This window comes from Sinocyclocheilus grahami, unplaced genomic scaffold (assembly GCF_001515645.1).
Source record: "Sinocyclocheilus grahami isolate Dianchi unplaced genomic scaffold, SAMN03320097.WGS_v1.1 scaffold306.1, whole genome shotgun sequence".
NCBI lineage: Eukaryota > Metazoa > Chordata > Actinopteri > Cypriniformes > Cyprinidae > Sinocyclocheilus > Sinocyclocheilus grahami.
Window position 1 is genome coordinate 1,309,034 of NW_015505485.1, and position 19,421 is coordinate 1,328,454.

General features: G+C 37.4%; 1 protein-coding gene across 2 annotated transcripts in view; it reads right to left on the minus strand.

Annotated features, from left to right (window-relative positions):
- Nucleotides 1-8,407: 8,407 nt before the first annotated feature.
- cnih3 (cornichon family AMPA receptor auxiliary protein 3) overlaps nucleotides 8,408-19,421 on the minus strand; it is a 26,608-nt gene continuing 15,594 nt past the window's right edge. The window contains exons 4-6 of one of the 2 annotated variants that reach the window (XM_016293763.1): nucleotides 12,819-12,931; nucleotides 11,551-11,694; nucleotides 8,408-8,853 (exon numbers count right to left, since the gene is read on the minus strand). In XM_016293763.1, coding sequence (XP_016149249.1) covers nucleotides 8,826-8,853; nucleotides 11,551-11,694; nucleotides 12,819-12,931 — 285 coding nt within the window. In that variant the 3' untranslated portion in view covers nucleotides 8,408-8,825. Of the gene's footprint in view, nucleotides 8,854-11,550; nucleotides 11,698-12,818; nucleotides 12,932-19,421 lie in introns of both variants that reach the window. The other variant, XM_016293761.1, reaches the window with a different exon arrangement.

Below are 19,421 nucleotides of genomic sequence, written 5' to 3' on the forward strand. Positions count from 1 at the left end.
TCCGATGTCAAGCCCGCCGGCCGCGGCTCTCTCCAGCCCCCCGGCTGATCCCGAGTCAAGCCCCGCGGCTCACTCAAGCCTGCCGACCACGCCTTTCACCCCGAACCTAAAGGGGAATCGAAGGAGGAGAAGGCGGTCGGCTCCAGCCCCAGCGCTCGCTCCAGTGTCGGCTCCAGCCCCTGAGTTCGCTCCAGTGCCAGCTCCTCGAAAGCGCCTTGCTGTGCCTGCTCCTCCAGAGCGCCCTCCAGTGCCAGCTCCTCGTAAGCTCTTCCCAGTTCCCGAGTCTAGCCCCGTGAGGGCTCCTGATCCCTCGTCGAGCCCAGACAGGGCCCCAGATCCGCCGTTGATCCCAGGGAGGGCCCCAGATACCCAGTCAAGCCCAGGGAGGGCTCCAGATCCCCAGTTAAGCCCAGGGAGGCCTCCGGATCCTCAGTTAAGCCCAGGGAGGGCTTCGGATCCCCAGTTAAGCCGAGGGAGGGCTCCAGTCCCCTGTCATGGCCCACGGAGGGTCTCGGCGCCCGTAAGCGTCCCCAAATATTTGGGGGGGGCTGGGGCTGGGGCTGGGGCCGCGGCCTCGGAGGCTGCTCCACCATGGCCTCCTGAGTCCCCTGATCCAACATGGCCTCCTGAGTTGCCTGCTCCGCTATGGGGCCCGGATCTGGGACCGCCAACCCTCCCACCCCTTTGATGTTTGTTGTTGTATGTTGTATGGCGTGTATCCCTGTGTATTTAAGTTTGAGTCTGTGCAGTCTGTCTGTGTCCTGTATTGATCGTCAACCCCTGAGTCTACGTGTGTGATCCTGCCTGTGTTCCTCATTGTTTGCATAAATAAATACCTTTGATATTAATCCTCTTGGTTTCCGTGCTCGTTCGTCTCCTCGTCCCCGCCACAGTAGGCAGTCGTGACAGTAATCTAAAAGCCAATTATTTAAGTTTTAACAACATGTTGGCTTTATAATATGTTGTTAGGTACGGTCACATGAGCGAAATTTCATACAAATTTTACGTGTAAAACGGTCCATTTACCATTGTCAGGAGTGCAGAGATGTATGAAGCACTGCACTCACAAAAACTAAATTGAACATGAGCAAAATCGGTGTGGTGAACTTTTACGCCCTCACGGGACGCGAAAACAGAGAAAATAAAAGTGTGGACTAGTTGTGCTTTGCTTCATTTTGCCACTTTGCAAACTGCATGCAAAAAGAACAAAAAAAAGAAGAATAATCTTATTCACTATTTTAGTGGCTGCAATGAGCCTGTTTTGTAGTACACATCTTTTCAAAACAAGGTTGTAGGCTTGATACTGCCACATCTCAAGTCAAATCGGATGAAAAATGACTGAGCTACACCGTCGATAGATCGATAGAGTCAGCAAAGTCAATTTTGAGAAAAATCGAGTTAAAGTTTTCTGAAGGATCACTCAAAGCAAAGCAAAATCTCAAAATCTCATCCTGTTCTTTTCTTAATAATAAGTACTATATTAATAATCACAATATAGCTTATTTTTAATTATCTTTGTTATTATAAATAAGAACAAAACCAGTAGAACAAATATAAGAAAGAAACAAATAATGCATTACCCTTTTCATTTTACATCTAAACAAAAACATTCAAGAAAAACAAATAATCAAATGCAAAAATCCCTTTAGTCTGTTCATTACAAATAAATTGATTATTAAAACTACAAAAGCAGTTCAAGATCAGCTCCCCCGGAGGGTAGAGCACAGTCTCGGGAGTACCCCCCCGGCCTGCGAGGGGCGATGGGGGTATGTGACGAGTGGGGACGACAGTGCAAGAGGACCAGGCCAAAACCAAAACACACAAAATAAAGTCCAGGCCTGGTCCTCTCTCCTCTTGCACTAATCACAATATAGCTTATTTTTAATTATCTTTGTTATTATAAATAAGAACAAAACCAGTAGAACAAATATAAGAAAGAAACAAATAATGCATTACCCTTTTCATTTTACATCTAAACAAAAACATTCAAGAAAAACAAATAATCAAATGCAAAAATCCCTTTAGTCTGTTCATTACAAATAAATTGATTATTAAAACTACAAAAGCAGTTCAAGATCAGCTCCCCCGGAGGGTAGAGCACAGTCTCGGGAGTACCCCCCCGGCCTGCGAGGGGCGATGGGGGTATGTGACGAGTGGGGACGACAGTGCAAGAGGACCAGGCCAAAACCAAAACACACAAAATAAAGTCCAGGCCTGGTCCTCTCTCCTCTTGCACTGTCGTCACTCCTCCTTTTAGGGGAGGGTCCTGGGGCTTCTGTGCTAAGATTGTGTTTGCATGCAGTACAAATAGCCTATGGTGGCATTTTAGTGCCATGTTGAAAAATAACTAAATAAGATTAACGTCATAATATTTTAAGAATAAAGTCAAAATTACGATAATAAAATCATGTTATATTGGGTGAAGTTAATGTGAAAATTCCACCTATACTCCGCAAAAAAAAGTCTGTGGCATCCAACCTATTATTCTTCACATTTAACATGAAAAACAGCAATAAATTGCTTATTGACGTTTTTTTGAAACTATTTTCAAATATTTATTCATGTTTATTTCGTGCTGCAAATATTAAAGAGGAAAATTTCTGTGCTAAGATTGTGTTTGCATGCAGTACAAATAGCCTATGGTGGCATTTTAGTGCCACGTTGAAAAATAACTAAATAAGATTAACGTCATAATATTTTAAGAATAAAGTCAAAATTACGATAATAAAATCATGTTATATTGTGTGAAGTTAATGTGAAAATTCCACCTATACTCCGCAAAAAAAAGTCTGTGGCATCCAACCTATTATTCTTCACATTTAACATGAAAAACAGCAATAAATTGCTTATTGACGTTTTTTTGAAACTCAAAAAACTTCAAATATTTATTCATGTTTATTTCGTGCTGCAACTAAATAAGATTAACGTCATAATATTTTAAGAATAAAGTCAAAATTACGATAATAAAATCATGTTATATTGTGTGAAGTTAATGTGAAAATTCCACCTATACTCCGCAAAAAAAAGTCTGTGGCATCCAACCTATTATTCTTCACATTTAACATGAAAAACAGCAATAAATTGCTTATTGACGTTTTTTTGAAACTATTTTCAAATATTTATTCATGTTTATTTCGTGCTGCAAATATTAAAGAGGAAAATATAATTGATTCACAAGCCGCTTGAACTGAGCCGAATATAGTTATCTCACTACAAATTTAAAACACATTTTTTTGTTTGTATAGTATCTTATCATAAAGTTGACAGAAGGCTGAGACGTGTTTTAATAAAAGTAACAAAGCACAAAGCTTATTGGGATTATTGGGTGGCTTGCGTGCTACAAATGATGAATAGACTTGAAAACGTTAAATATTATTTCCAAGCATTTATACCGTAAATAAAACAGCTTGTGAATAGTCACGTAACATTATTTACTTCAGAAAAATCAACAATAGCCTAAGTTAAGTTAACCGAGTTGGAGCCCATAACGTTTGTGGGGGGCTGTACACATTTTTTTTTTGCATATGGGCCCGGGGCTGACTTGCTACGCTACTGGACGCGGACAGAAGGCTGAGACGTGTTTTAATAAAAGTAACAAAGCACAAAGCTTATTGGGATTATTGGGTGGCTTGCGTGCTACAAATGATGAATAGACTTGAAAACGTTAAATATTATTTCCAAGCATTTATACCGTAAATAAAACAGCTTGTGAATAGTCACGTAACATTATTTACTTCAGAAAAATCAACAATAGCCTAAGTTAAGTTAACAGAGTTGGAGCCCATAACGTTTGTGGGGGGGCTGTACACATTTTTTTTTTGCATATGGGCCCGGGGCTGACTTGCTACGCTACTGGACGCGAGTCACTATCTTCTCCGCCATCTCGATGAAATCATCTGTGTTTTCTACCACTGTTTTGAACTTATTACTTATTACCAATGCATTCCCTTACTGGATCCTTGAACTTTCCAGAAGTTTACCGGTTTCAAATGATCTCCTGTGTAGTGTGCTTTATATAACCCCCCAGACACTGACGCTTTGCTTTGACTCAGTATTGGCACGAAAAAGTGCCAGTATGCTTAAGACTAAAATATTGAAGAATATATACTGCGTACCGGCCACTTCAAACACTGGACAGAATAAGGACCTTCTTCTTGATCACTATAATATATACATATCTATGATTAAAACCAAGGTTGACGTCGGTCACTGTATAGGATTCTGTTTGCACCTATATCTTTATTTGTGCATCCAGTGTTGGATTTAGACATGGGCGACATGGACAACCGCCCAGGGCGGTATCTTGCCGGGGGCGGCACGGGGCGCCTGCACCAGAAAAATAAATAAATAAACGGAATGCTCGAACAGATTTTTACGGCTCATTTTGCATGGCATGTCAATATCATGTCACCGTGTGGGTCAGTAAATGCTCGGGACAACTGCAGGGTAAGGCTTAAACACACACACATACACACCAATTATGTCGAAAATTCAGTGTTGAATAAAAAGTGTTTAAAATAACAAGACAAACAATTTTTTTCAGCGGATTAACTTGCATGGTTTAATTGTTCACATCAAGACTAGCAATGTGCTCTAATAAAGTAATAAAGTCCATTTTGATTTCATGCGGACTTTAAAAAACAAACAAACAACTTGAATTTAACAAACCATGGCATGTCAATATCATGTCACCGTGTGGGTCAGTAAATGCTCGGGACAACTGCAGGGTAAGGCTTAAACACACACACATACACACCAATTATGTCGAAAATTCAGTGTTGAATAAAAAGTGTTTAAAATACCAAGACAAACAATTTTTTTCAGCGGATTAACTTGCACGGTTTAATTGTTCACATCAAGACTAGCAATGTGCTCTAATAAAGTAATAAAGTCAATTTTGATTTCATGCGGACTTTAAAAAACAAACAAACAACTTGAATTTAACAAACATAAAATGTTCCAAACATATTTCTAAATTAATTTAATAAAGAAAAGAAAAGTAATATAACCACTTTGCCATTAAAAAACAAAACTGGACTAGCCTATTTGCTGAAACAGCAACTGTGTAATGGGGATGAGAGAGAGAAAAAAGACACGGGCTCGGGTCGGACTCAGGCCGAGAATTGTTATAACCTGTCGCACAAGGGCTGGGCTCTATTCGTTCCCTCGTTTAAATTAAAAGTTCCCCCTCGGCTAGGCGGGCCCCCAATATGCCCGGGCCCATATGCACCTGCCTTAATATGCTTAATTCTAAATTAACTTAATAAAGAAACAAAAATAAATATAACCACTTTGCCATTAAAAACCAAAACTGGACTAGCCTATTTTCTGCAACAGCAGCTGTGTAAAGGGGAAGAAAGAGAGAGAGAGAAAAAAGACACTGGCTCAGACTCAGGCCGAGAAATCTGATATGCTGTCGGAAGGGCCGGGCCCGTGCAGGGCTCTATTTGTTCCTACGTTTCAATTAGCCTAAAGGTTCCCCCTTGGCTGGTCGGGCCCCCAATATGCCCGGGCCCATATGCACCTGCATACCCTGCATACCCTGCATACCCAGACGCTATGCCACTGCTCACGTCCAGATGGTAGTCAATTATTCTTTTCGGCGTGTATTTAGCTTAAACGCATATATGTTTTATAATGAATGTCGGCTGAAGGTGTTTTAGATTATGCGCTGGACAGTGGTTAGTTATTCTGAATGGAGTCCGATTAAGACAGCAGGTTTAGTGGTCTCTTGTCGTCTCCCTGTGGTCCTGTTTGGTATCGCAGCTTAGAGTATCGGCACTTCTATACTACCACCTTTTGGCGCAGTGTTGTAACTTATAGAACAACTTTCATTATGTTGAGATCACAAGAAAATAAAGTCGTGATAACAAGAAAACAACTTATGTCGAGATCACGAGATAGTTAGGTTGCCATCATGAGAAAACAAGAAAGAAAAATATGAATAATCCATGGCCTCTTAGGACTTTCTTATGAAACTGGATCTGGATTTCAGACTGGATTTCATCTGCGAAATTTCGCGGAGCAAATGGTAAATGTGACCGCACATTAACACAGCATACATGGGTTTTATACATAACATATATAGCTGCCTTTATATTTTAGGAAGCTCCACATCTTATAGAAGAATAGAAAAACAAAGAGGTGCAAGACACAAAGACACAAAGAACTAAATAGTTTGAAGTTTACAGATGTTATTATTACTTGCTATTATTATAGAACATGGGACAGCAATAAGCTTTATTGGATTCTTTATCCTGTTTTTAAGGATTATCTAGTAAAACAAGAACAAAATCTTTGTGAATAGCTGCCAGATTAAAAAACACCAGCACCTTGGCGACTGTTCTTCTCTTGGGTAACTATTAGGTTTTAAGATTTGTTGCCAGAATGCTGGCTAGATGTGCCAGCAAAAGTAGATTGTACAAAGTTTTGAAAAAAGCTTACACAATCCAGACTACTCCAATATGAATCCGCTTGTTTGTGTGGCCAGAAAGCAAGGTGAAAAAGTCATCCAATCCTAGAAAGACAAGTCAGGTAAAATCCATGCTCAACTGGCCTTCTGGGTAATCTGTGCTGACAGGCTGGGCATCTGAGAAAACCTGGCAAGCTGACAGGTTGCCCATCCAGCACTGTGTGGGGAACAACCACACTTGTCAAAGCATATAATGTGCAAAGCTCTTCACTTGAGGGCAGGGATATTTTCTGAGAGAGGAACACATGAAACTCTTAAGAGCAAAGATAAATGGTGTTACTTCATGAAAACCATTATTTTCATAACAGAAAATAACCTTTACTGTAGTTTGAATTATACATCTCAGATTTTCAAGTCCCATGAGTCTCTTTGAAGCCGAAGCCAAAACTCATCACTTATCTGATGCCACAACATGCTGACCAGGGTCAGAGATGGCTGTCGAAAGGGTGGCAGAAAGCTCTTTGAGCGCCAAGACCTGCAGACATCTGATGACGTTCATTTCACGGCTATAAGTGGCAAAGTGTTAGATCTTTGGCAAAGGGAGCCGCATCCTTTACAAACTGTAATTATGGAGCATGTGGCAGTGATTTGGATGGATAGCAGGTGGAGCAGGAGGACAGCCTGTCACCGATCTGTCAGCCAGTCACTGCCACACAGGGCTTGGCACTGGAAAACACAGATAATAGGCGACTTACGAGCGACGGAGGCAACATTCCCTGAAGAGGAGACGTGAGAGATGGGGGCATGCATCAGTCTAAGGTGAATGTTTTTCAGAGAGTTACTGTGGGGTGAGGATTCAAATGAGGAGATGTGAGAAACTGAGTGAAAAAAACACATATGGATCATGAACCGCATGATGGATGAAATGAATGATTATGGAGTGAAAAAAAACAATGCCTCCAGTGGTATTAAAGCATACGTGTAATGCATGCATAAGAAAGCACCTTTAACAGTTTTAAAATAGTCTGTTTTATTTCATATACAAATTTCTTTACTGATATTTGGATGGGTGAACAAGTCCACAATAAGGATATAGAAAATGTTTGGTCATCATATGTGTAACTACATAAGGCATACAAAAGACAGCAGGCTACATGACAGCAGCAGAATATAGTACTGCTGGGGACTGGTATTATTATCCCCTACACTGCAATGAAAATGATTTAGTGTGTCTACTGCTATTTTCAGTAATCTGCATTATATATAGTGCTCATCCAAAGCATCACGTAGTCTTGAGGGGTTTACACTTATATGCATCATGTAGTTACTCCGGACAGTTAAAATCTGACTGATCCAATAACATTGTTAGAGTAATAGCTGTAGTAGTAGTCAGAAATACTTATGAACTGTGGTTGGAGATTTTTTTTAAGAAGAAAAAATAAATTAGATAGATAGATAGATAGATAGATAGACAGATAGATAGAAAAAGATTAAAGAAACTGTCGATGGTTCCTTAAGTATCTTGTTTCAGTATTGCTGACCTTGTCGTATAACAGTAATACAGTTAATATAATAACAATAATACAAAATGAAAAAGTGAAATTCGTAGATCATGAGCTGTGGTTTTAATTTCTTCCCTAATATGAAAATCTATGATATTTTGATGCATTGTAATATATTGGAAGACTCGTACTGGGTATATAAAAATGACTTTTTCCACCACAACCAATAACTGTATCTATTGTGCAAACGCATAACAACTTTGTGCAAAATTGTGTTTTATATAATAAAGCCTCGATATCAGCATTTGTAAATATAAAGTCCAAAAACATCTCAACCAACTGACACCAACACATAAAAGCATTACACAAAGTTCTCTATGTACACAAGTAATGCAACAGATACGTATTTCATATTAAAAACGCTTATTTTAGGAGAGCGCAGATACACATAAAATATATCACAAAAGCTTCTCACGTATTCAAACTCAGTGGCCTAGTGTGTGACTGGTAAAAATGAAACATTCTCTGATCAAGTTAGCCATAGTTTCCTTTCCTTTGTTTTAACCTAACATGAATTTTAAGCTACATATAGTGAGTGTAAAGGTTGGCAGGTTTTGTGCCTCAAAGTGGTAAAGGACATGTTGTGCTATGCCTGAGACAATCTGTGCAAATGTTACTGTGAGCTTGTGAAAAGCGCATCACACCAGGTCCATGAGACATCTAGGGCGTTGAGTCAGATCTGTAAACGACACTGGGTTCTTCTGATACTCTGGGAAGATCGGGTCAAGTCTTCTCTGTAGGTTCAGACACTGCAGTGTGTTGAACTTGTGTCTAGCGCTGCTCTTGTTTCATTCAAATCTAGTTTAGAGCTTTTGGAAAACAGTGTCTTATGAGCAGTGTTGAGAACTCTGTTATGAGGTCACCAAGGAGTAGATCATACTGGAAGACAGAACAAACAGACATAACTGACATTGTGTGCAAAAAGTTATACTAAAATAAAAAACTAGAGTAAAATCTGAAGAATTTTTCTGTTTCTAATGACTGTTGTTCCGAGTCACTAACAAATTACACAACATCTTGGGTGTGGGCCATATTCAAAGTTATTTTCATCTGTTTATTTGAAGGTGGCAAATTAGTTATTTAAAATGCCCATAGAAGAAACATCAGAAGTAGTTTAACGTCAAACATGCACACATGATTTCAGTGAGTTATGATTAATTAAATCAGTCAAACTAATTTCAGAGTTTATGATTTATCTTAAAGACCAAAGTTGTATTAGAGATACATTGAAATTCGTAAATAACAATCCATTTTACATTATGAATTACAGAAGAGCAACCAAAAAAACAACTGGATTTCTATACTTTCTTGTGATAGACAGACAGACAGATGGAATTCATTTTAATTAATTTCAGAATATTTTAACTCCATTCCAAACATCACTCCCATCCCGTGCATCAACTTCTCCCTTTATGCATACTACTTTTCGATTCTATGAAATGAGCTTGTGCTCATGGGTTCAATCATTCTGTCAGATAACCGTTTTAATTAGTTCATTTCTTCCCAGCTAGCAACAAACACAAAGATGCATTTTGTCCCCAAATTATCCAGCTGAAACCACAGCATTCGTCCTCAGCTGGTGGAGGCATGGAAATACAAGACGAGAGGCTTCAAAGCAGCTGACGCTATGGAAAATGACAGCTTCACCAGCTCGAGGATCACTCCGGGCAGGTTGTGTATGATATAGATTGTATTTATTTAGAATGCACTGCCATATGTTGATGTGTGTTGAATTTCTGTGCTGACTTCACACTAGGGGCCATGGATGTCATGCCAGAATGCTGTCCACGGGCATTAATACATAATAAGGGGTTGCCCTGATAAAAACCGCATAAGCAGTTCTTGGCTCGTCTTATTATCTTCAGCGTGTGGTAGTTGGAAAAGTAGTGGCGTGGATCCTTTTATATTCCTAATCTTTTCAAAAAGAAAGCAGATCTATTTATGCTCTTTGAAATTATATCACTGCTGCATAAGAAGCATATACTGTATATTTAACTTAATCAGAGAATGTTGAGTGTCTTGATTATATTCAGTGCACACAGCTAAAGGCTGGTCTCAAGTCTAAAGATGTTTTAATGGACAACTGCTGTATTATTAAGGACTGTGGCTTGCTTATCTGTCCTAAAAACATGTTTTTAGTGTTCGTGTTGAAAGTGGAAGATCAATGAAAAATTTATTTTAGCTATGATCCTAGATATGATCTTGATGGAGCCTGAGGCGAACAATGTTCCTCATGTATTTGCAATCTTTGTGACAACTAGTGTGATGTTTGCCCAAATCTCTCTTCCACTTCTATCAGAGTGGCACATTCCTTTCTTGAGTCATTAGGTTTGAATGGTGTTTAGAAAAAAGGAACGGAAAACCTAATATTGTAATTGGTGCGCTGATACTGGATTTGCAATTGATTTGTAAGATTGATTAGTAAGAGGGAGAACAACATTGTGGTTATTACGAAGGGTTAGAGTACAAACTACGTTTGAAGATCAAGCCACAGGGGTTAAACTAGGCAAGGCAGGCAAATGAAAGCATTCATCAAATCAGACGTTATATAAGAATTTATAAAAAGTGTCAGTCTAATTAAGAAGTTGAGTTTTGCTGAATGGCCCAAGTTAAACTCAAGACATAATGTTGATTACTACAGAAAATAATTAAAACGTGGCCATTAGTAAAAAAATAAAATAAAATAAAAACTGTGACAGCATCCAGAAACTTTAAAGGGGAAAGTGTGATGCTCATATTTTTAAGCACTATAAAATTCTTCCATAAAAACCTGTGTATAATTTGAGCAGTATTGTCTAAATCCTCATTTTGGTGAGACTAATGTTCTAGAAAGATAAACTTGTAGTTATTATCACCAAGATAATTCCTGTTAACAGTTAACAAACAGTTGATGGTAGCCACTGACTACCATCATAGCAATAAAAAGCAAGCAAATAAGAGGAAGGGTCAAAGTTACAGAGACCACTGGTGGAGACCCTTGCAATATGATGTGAAGGGAAGTGAGACTGTGAATGTTTCACAATACATGGCACAATTAAAGGCCAGGTGAAGTTTAAGGTATGCAGAATGGTCAAAATCTAAAAATGTCATGACCACTGAGAACTCACATCTGTCACTCCTCAAAGAGTGGGAGTGTACGAAAGATGCTGAACAAAAAGGCTGTATTTGTCCTAGAATTTCAATTGCAGATGCAAATAGCCTTAAATCAACAATCACAACAATCGCCTTTGATCTGACAAAAGGTCATAAGGCCTTTTCGCTCGAAGGGTGAACCATTATAGAATATGGGAATATTAACATTTAATGTGACGTGATATAGTGTGGAGCAAAAAAGGAAATTCAGGAATTCTACCCAAAGGCGAGTTGTTGGCGCCATCCAAGTGCGCAGAGTCCTTGTCAGTTCAAATGCTTGTTTAAGTATACGTCTCTGCTATGCTATAGGCTTAAGGCAGCTTATACTATAGCAAAGGCACACACTAAAAAGCATATTTGGCTGTAAAGATATAAAAATCAGTGAACACGTTACACAGAATCCCATTAGTAGGCAATTGAGTTACTCTCTCAATATGTACTCACCAGTAGAGATAGTAGAAGAATGAGAGGACGAAGAAGGACATCTTGCACCAGGCTTCTTTTTGGCAGAATTTGAGTGTGTCTCCATTCATGACTGATGCTGGATCGTAGAGAAGCTCCTTAGTGTCTGTGGGGCTGTGAAAGTACCTGCCGAAAATGGGGAAAAAAACACGAGCCGGGTAGCGCTTCTTGAAACATTATGTGCACCATTGTATTAGATTTTTGTTTGCCTTTCATTCCATTTAATTTAATTTATTATTAATTTAATTTAATCATTTAATTACATTTTTATCTAATGCAAAGTGTAGCTGGTCTAAGCCTCTTTATTCTAAATATATCTGTCAATCTAGGTAGTCCTTGGAGATGGATGACTTAAATATAGTTTGTAATTGTCAGACAAGGAAAAACGTCACCCCTGGTGCAATAATTCTATTAAGGAAATCGAAAACAAGGAGTGGGGGCTTTAAGCACATTAGGAAGAAAAACGTGAAAGAATTAGAGCAAAACAGAGGGAAGAACAGAGTGACAGCGCATTATAGCAGCATCACTGTGGAAAGAAAGGTAGATTTATTGCAAGAAAAGAAATAAATCTGGTAAGAAAAATTATTGATAGTGAGTTCAACCAGCTAATCAAACATAACTTCATAATAATCAAAATCCACCATTACTATTGTACTGGTTAAGTTCAGTGTTTCATCATTCTGCAAAAATAAATAAATAGCAGAAGCACAGCAGAACTATCTCTCATATTCTGAGGATTGTGGCAGTAATTGACAACAGCTCTGAACATTCAGTAACAAACCCCGAAGAAAGATTTAGAGCTCCACTGCAAAATGACTGAAACTCATTTGATCCCAGTTATGATTTCCCTAGTTGTTTCACTGTGTGATGAAACATTCAGTCTGCAATTAATCATCTAGAAACATTTCTAAGACCAATGCGCAGTGACAAGATTAGAAAGACACTGTGGCAAGGATCTTTAATATAGGAAAATTAGGAATGGGATTGATCTGAACATTGATAAAAGTGATGCTGTACCAAGAGGATCAGTCCTCACATAAAAACACTGGTTCGCATTAAAATAACACATTAATAATAATAATAATTATTATTTATTTTGAAAGAAAATTAATATGAAGTTTCCACTTAGTATAAAATCAAAGGCTATGGCAGGGACAGGTTTGATTTCTCAGGACACATGCTTTAGTGAAATCTGACAGGTAGTAGGCACAGCTTGTTTAAGAGGAGTAAAGGCTGGTTCAGGTGCTCACCTCCATGTGTTGTAGAAGAGCAGAGGGATATTCAGGCCTACAGTAAGCCACTCCTGAGCACACAGGAACATGATACAGAAGAGCCCATGGATAGAGTACTCTGGAAGCACCAACTAAAGAGAACACAGATAAATAACTATGGGTACAACTGGGTAGAAGACAGTGCTCTGATTTAGGTCTGATTCTTGCAGCCAGATCTATGGATTTGTCTTTGATTCATTCTTAAAGATATAGCTCGCCCAAAAATGAAATTCTGTCATTCTTTACTCACCCTCATGTCATTCCAAACGAACTTATTTTTTCTTGTTCTTGTTCTTCTTCCACTCTGTTTTTAAGAGTGACTAGGATATTTGGCCATGATTATATTATAGCGAATAGGCGTAATATTCTGAAAAGCCCTAAGTCAGGGTAGCACCATATTTAATTTGACAGAAATGAAAACGTAACTGTGAGGGATGGAAGTACAGTGCATTCAATGGATTGTACTGTTAACAACACCAATAATCCAGCTGATGAAATGTATTTCAGGAGACAAAAACTCTGAAAACTGTGAGTTAGTGAAAATTGTGATCTAGTACCTTTATACAATGTGTGCCATTGTAAAGACTGTAAGTCTGTCCCTCACAGCCTCATTTTCATCCACGTTAAATTCAATATGGCATCTAATCTAAATAAAGGTCTGTTGTCATTTTGGGTGAACTATCCCTTTAAGAAAGGACTGTATTTCATTCACATCTGTTGCTCTGGAGAAATTGTAAAAAAAATGCATTGGATTTCTCTTATATAAGAAAGAGGAATACAATTGTTTTTTCATGGAAAAAGTTCTTGATGAAATAAAAATAAAAAATCTTATGTGATCACTGGAATTACCATTGTGAGTTTTAGGACATGGTTTCTAGGTTTTGTTAGTTAACCTTCAGCTGAGGAAGAACAGGACAATTTTTGGCAGCACTGCTGTGCCAGTTTGCTGTAAATGGACAAGAAAGGGGACTCTTAGGGCAGTTACTTTGGGCAGTACTTGAGTTTTTTTTTTCTAAGCATGTCTAATACCCAAACTACTTCAGATGTTTTTCCCATTCACAGTGGGATTTCCTTTGTAACAAAATCCCAGCACTGACAAATGAATAAAAACACAATAGCCTCAGTTAACATTAAATAAACTGTATAGCAATCGGTCGCCAAGTACAGTATATATATATTTGCAGTATCTAGGACTTAAGGCCTGTAATATTGTAGCCATTAACTCCAGTTTATACCTGACACAGACGGAGGGCTGGCTTCAGTGAATCATTTATCATTTAAGACACAGCATCCTAAGGCACAAAACTTTCCTGTGGATTCCTTTCACAGCAGGCTAAAGGAAATGTGGTTCAGGCCAACCTTTACGTAAGATGGCTCATTAAAGTTTGACCTGTCCTAGCTATTTAACCTTATTGGTGCAAAAAAAAGCCCAAAATATTCCATCACCAATACAAAAATGGTGGATATATACAAAAACCCTGGATATAAAAGGAAAATGTTAAATGCTTTAGAAAAAAATGTCTTGTCGTATCCGTGTGCCACATATCTCCATAACAAGAGAAATATTATACATAAATTTAAAATTGTACAGAACTTTAGCATAGATTCTAGCTATTACTCAAACATGGGAGAGTTTGTTGTTAGCATGTCGCTACACTAATCAGTATTCTAATTAGTATAATCAGTTTCAATCTTGAACAGTTCTCTCAACTTGTCATCTTAGTTTTATTGTTTTGAGCTTACTACAGTGCATTTTGGGATTGCATTCTGCATTAGTTATGTTTGTAAAGCTGCTTCAGATTTGGCTTTACTTATCTTATAAGGCAGCATAATAAAGTTGCCTATTTTGAAAACGCTTTCTGCCACAGCATAGATTTTGGAACAGAGTAACTGAGGGCAGTGATGAATGCTGCATAATCAAGTAAATATGGACTGGCAGCTGGGTTAGGAAGGGCCCATCTGGAAGATCAGACTTGATCTGTTAGGGCTTCTGAACATCTGACTAACTTTAGGCACAATATTTTGTCCTTCATTTCAATGGCACGCATAAACAAAAACAGCCATTTTTGGGTGATTTTATGTGTGATATTTATGTGACAATAACTTTTAATCAGCAGGCCAGCTGCAACACTTAAGCCAACATTAAATGTAAAACTGCATAAATAAAGCCATATTCTGTGATCAGTTTGAATACAAAGTAAAGATATTGCTGTCTGTAATATTGCAGATGTTCTGTTAAAAATAAGATTAGAAATATATTGAATATTTCCTGCATTTTGCTGACTCCGTACACTTGAAGCCTCTGATGCTCATATTTAACCGTTCAGAAGGAGCTAGTTTCTCCTACATTGCTGCTATAGCTATATGTTAATTATTATGAAGCTGTGGTCGAGGACCGTTCAAACCGAAGTCCAGGAGCTTTGAGTGCTTTAAGTGTAACTTTTAAAGTTTCCTTCCTATGGGAATCACAAGAGCCTGTTCAGTGTCATGTCACCTAATGAGAGGTCTACTGTGGCTGAGTGCTTTCGACTGTGGAGTATCTTTAACATTCTCCCTTCCTCACTCACTCTGTAACCCTCTGTTCCTATCAAACTCTGACCAGCCTGCCACTGCAGGTCTCTCCAATTAACACTACTTACTACTAATTACATGTCCCACCATTAGTGCAGAATAGAACGGGCACCAGACCTGTAGATATCGCTTTGATGAGGCAGTGTGTCTTGACAAGATTGGAGATTAAAAAGGAGTGGACAAGCGCTGTTGATAACTTTACTTTTTGTGGTAGAGAACTGACCACCAGAATATAGGGGGTTGACATACAGTAACTATAAAAAAATTCATATATGTTCAGGAACCATCACATTCACTTATTACAATGACAAATCTGGCTGCACCCTCAGATTAGCAGCAGCAAAAATGTTCAGCCGTTGCAGATCAGAAGAGCCGCTAGTCTCCAATTACTGTCTTTCTCTTTCAGTAGCAGCCAATAATTAACTGCAGCAAAGAATTATACATATTTTCTCTTTAAAGAACACCTATCCACATGACACTGGATAGCATATGAACTGGCTCTATATTTAACTATTCAGACTGTGATTATAACTATTTTGAATATTGTATGGCTGTGTATGCCACAGCAGATCCACTCTTCCAGGCTTAAAAAATCCTTTGTTTTAGAATAAATCAGTATAATATTAAATAACTGAATAATTAATAATAAACATACATTTTTCATAAATATTTTTGTAGTACACTGAAAATCTGTGTAGAAACCACTTTCACTCAAACTGCTAGTAAATATCTCACTTTTTTAAATGAAATGTGACATTTTGAAGTAGAAAGACTTCAAATTGTTATAATAATTAATGTAAAAGAGGTTACTTAACATGTTAGTCAAAAGTTTACATTAATAATATCTATTATCAACAAATAATATCTACTTTGTAGTAATACCATATGCTGTGTTTCTACAATCCTGCAATATCCTCTCTGTCAGAATAAAACAATACATAAAACATTTTATGAATTAAATAATAAATAATAAACTTAATTGAAAAACATCCAATTTGCCAGTAATTAATCTGAAAGAGAATGGTTACTGAACATGTAATGTTAACAAAAAGTTATTGAAACATATGTTAGTACATTCTACAACCCTGCAATATCCTTTCTTCATGCAATATACATTATAATAATGTGAATTCATTGAATAATCTAATTGGTAAAATATTCCATGCACTAAGAAACGTAACAAATGTAACAACAATCAGATGCTCAAAAAATATGTATTATGAACATGCAAACGTAAGTCAACATTGGATAGGAGAGAGTGACGTCAAGCTGGAAGGGCTACACTAATTGAAAGTTATAGTGGAAGATAGTGATTTTTAGGGCCAGAGTTAATTATACCACAGAGCAGCAGCATCACTGCCACACCTCTGCTGAGAGCACATTGTCTAAGGCTAGTGACAGGCTAATAGGCCCCTGCTGCCCCCTACACACCCGTGGCTCAGACCTAACAAGATGCATACAGAGACAAGATACTGTCTGATTACCAGCCAGATGTTGCTATTTTTAAAAGCCACAAAGGAGATTGCACTTTTCTCTAGCAGTGAGGGGCCGGCTACAAGAGGCTTGATAACAAAGGTTTATTTTCTAATGGTCTTCTTTCTTAAAGAGTTTAGCATATACATCACAAGCTGATAAAATCTCAAGTTTCCATTTTTCATTGCACACAACCAATTTAGGCAGCTCATGCAAATTCATATGCGGGCTACGCCTCGGCAGCAGTAGTTTAGTCTCTGCACTGAACTGTCTGATGACGGCTGGGATGCTTTTGGCTGGGTAAGAGACTCAGAACAGTACAACAAAGCCCCCTCATCGTGCTCTGACTTGAGCCCTTTGATGGCAAATGGAGCTTTTCCTCCAGGCAGAGGCAGGATTTCTTACTGTGCCCCCAAGTATATCAGTGTAGGGTGTGAAAAAGAAAAATCACATTCCCTGCTCTAATGAGATAAGGATTGCTTGGAAAAGTCATAAGAGGAAGAGACTACATATGTTTGGGGTGAAACACAGCAGTCTACAAATATGAAATGAGGTTTGTTCTGACTTTTGCTCGAAAAAGTGCATCTGAATCTCTTAACGAGGCCTTTGTTGTCACCATAATATAAATATGTATTTCTATGTATGTGTGTTTAAAAATACACATATATAGATTTATTATTTATTTATTTTGCTGCTGTCAATAAGCACTGTTTGCAAGTAATCAATTAAAATGGGTTTTCTGACATTTTTGATGTAAAGGACTCCCAAGTATGATGATTTACTCGCAAGAGACCAAGACACTACCTAAAATATAAAAGCAGCATTTATGTGTATTAAGTCATTTATACTGCATAAGAAAAACATTCTTAATGAAACAATGAAAATTATGTCATCATATACTCATGCATGCATTTTTAACGCATTAACTATGCCTTGTAATGCACTTTATGCATTGCATGATAGCATGAATAATTGTAACCACAGTTATAATGGATTCTAATATGTATCTATTCAGTTTTTCAGTATAATGCCTTAAAATACATGACAAACAATCATTATGCAAATATTAAAATGTATTTTAACTTTGGTTACAATTATTTCTGAAAAGATATAATGCATTACAATGACAATTATGAATACCTTCCTGATGCATTATACATAAAGGCTTCAAGTAAAGTGTTACCATATCCTCATAGATTTAGAAGATTATGAGGGTGGTGAGTAAATGATGAAATAATTTTTATTTTTGAATGAACCCTGTAAGCATGATATTAAAAGAAAACATTTTGCAATTCCATTTGGTGCAAATACATTGTTCAGCAATTACAAGGGTTTCATTGTGGTCCTCTGAGAAGATCCAACATCACAGATCTCAGACCCTGAGTTCAAAAAAGTCTTATCAGATGTTTTATGCTCTGTCATCTATTGAATTATGTGCATCAGCATGTACCCACAGCATCATTAAGATAGTTTCCAAAGAGATATGCATATCATACAGGTCTTTTATGAATGATCCTCTGCCTTTCAGTTCCACCTTGTCATTTCCATTTATCGCAAATTCTGTGCAAATGCCTTTGGTGATGAATGTAAGTGTGAAGTGGAATGATGGGAGGACAGAAACGTTTGTACTGCAACATCAAAAAGTAGCTTCTCGTTTGAAGAACAAACACACTGCGTTGGCAACCATAGGGGATTACGCCGCATTCCCCCAGTGGACGCTTCTGATTGGCTGCTGGAATATTGACCTTGACCTTCAGAGTTAGAGGTAAAAGCTTAGTTTAGGAGAAAGACAGGGTCAAAACAATGATGGTAAAATGCAGGGACAGAACTTCACAGCAAAATGAAACCATTATTATTCGTAGTCACAGAGCAGAACTGTTGAATTATGTGGTGATGATATCATTTATAATGTATTCAGAGCCATATTTTTTGGGGCACAAACACAAGGTAGATTTTTTTTTAAAGAAACAATTTTTACTTAGGGTAACAACCTATGTTCAGCAGTTTAACAAATAATGTTTTAATAAATAAAACTAATAAAACAAAAATACAACAAAAGTTTTATATTTACTATCATTCAAAAACAACATTTTTATATAGCAAAAGTGACAGTAAAGACATTTATTTATCATGTTACAATAGATTTATTTAAAATAAATGTGATTCTTTTGAACTTTATATTCATAAAAGAAACCTGCAAAAAGTATCACAACTTTCACAAAAATATTAGGCAGCAATGTTTACAACATTGACAATTATAAGAAATGTTTCTTGAACACCAAATAACTATATAACAATGATTTCTGAAGGACTGAAGACTGGAGTAATGGCTGCTGAAAATTCCTCTTTGCCATCAAAGGAATAAATCATATAAATAAATATATATTATAATAAAAACAGTTAATTTATTATTACATTTATATTTGATAATATTACTGTTACTGTATTTACAGTATACTGTATTTTTAATCAATAAATGCAGCCTTGGTGAGCATAAGAGACTTCTTTAAAAAACAAAAAACAAAATCTTTCTGACCC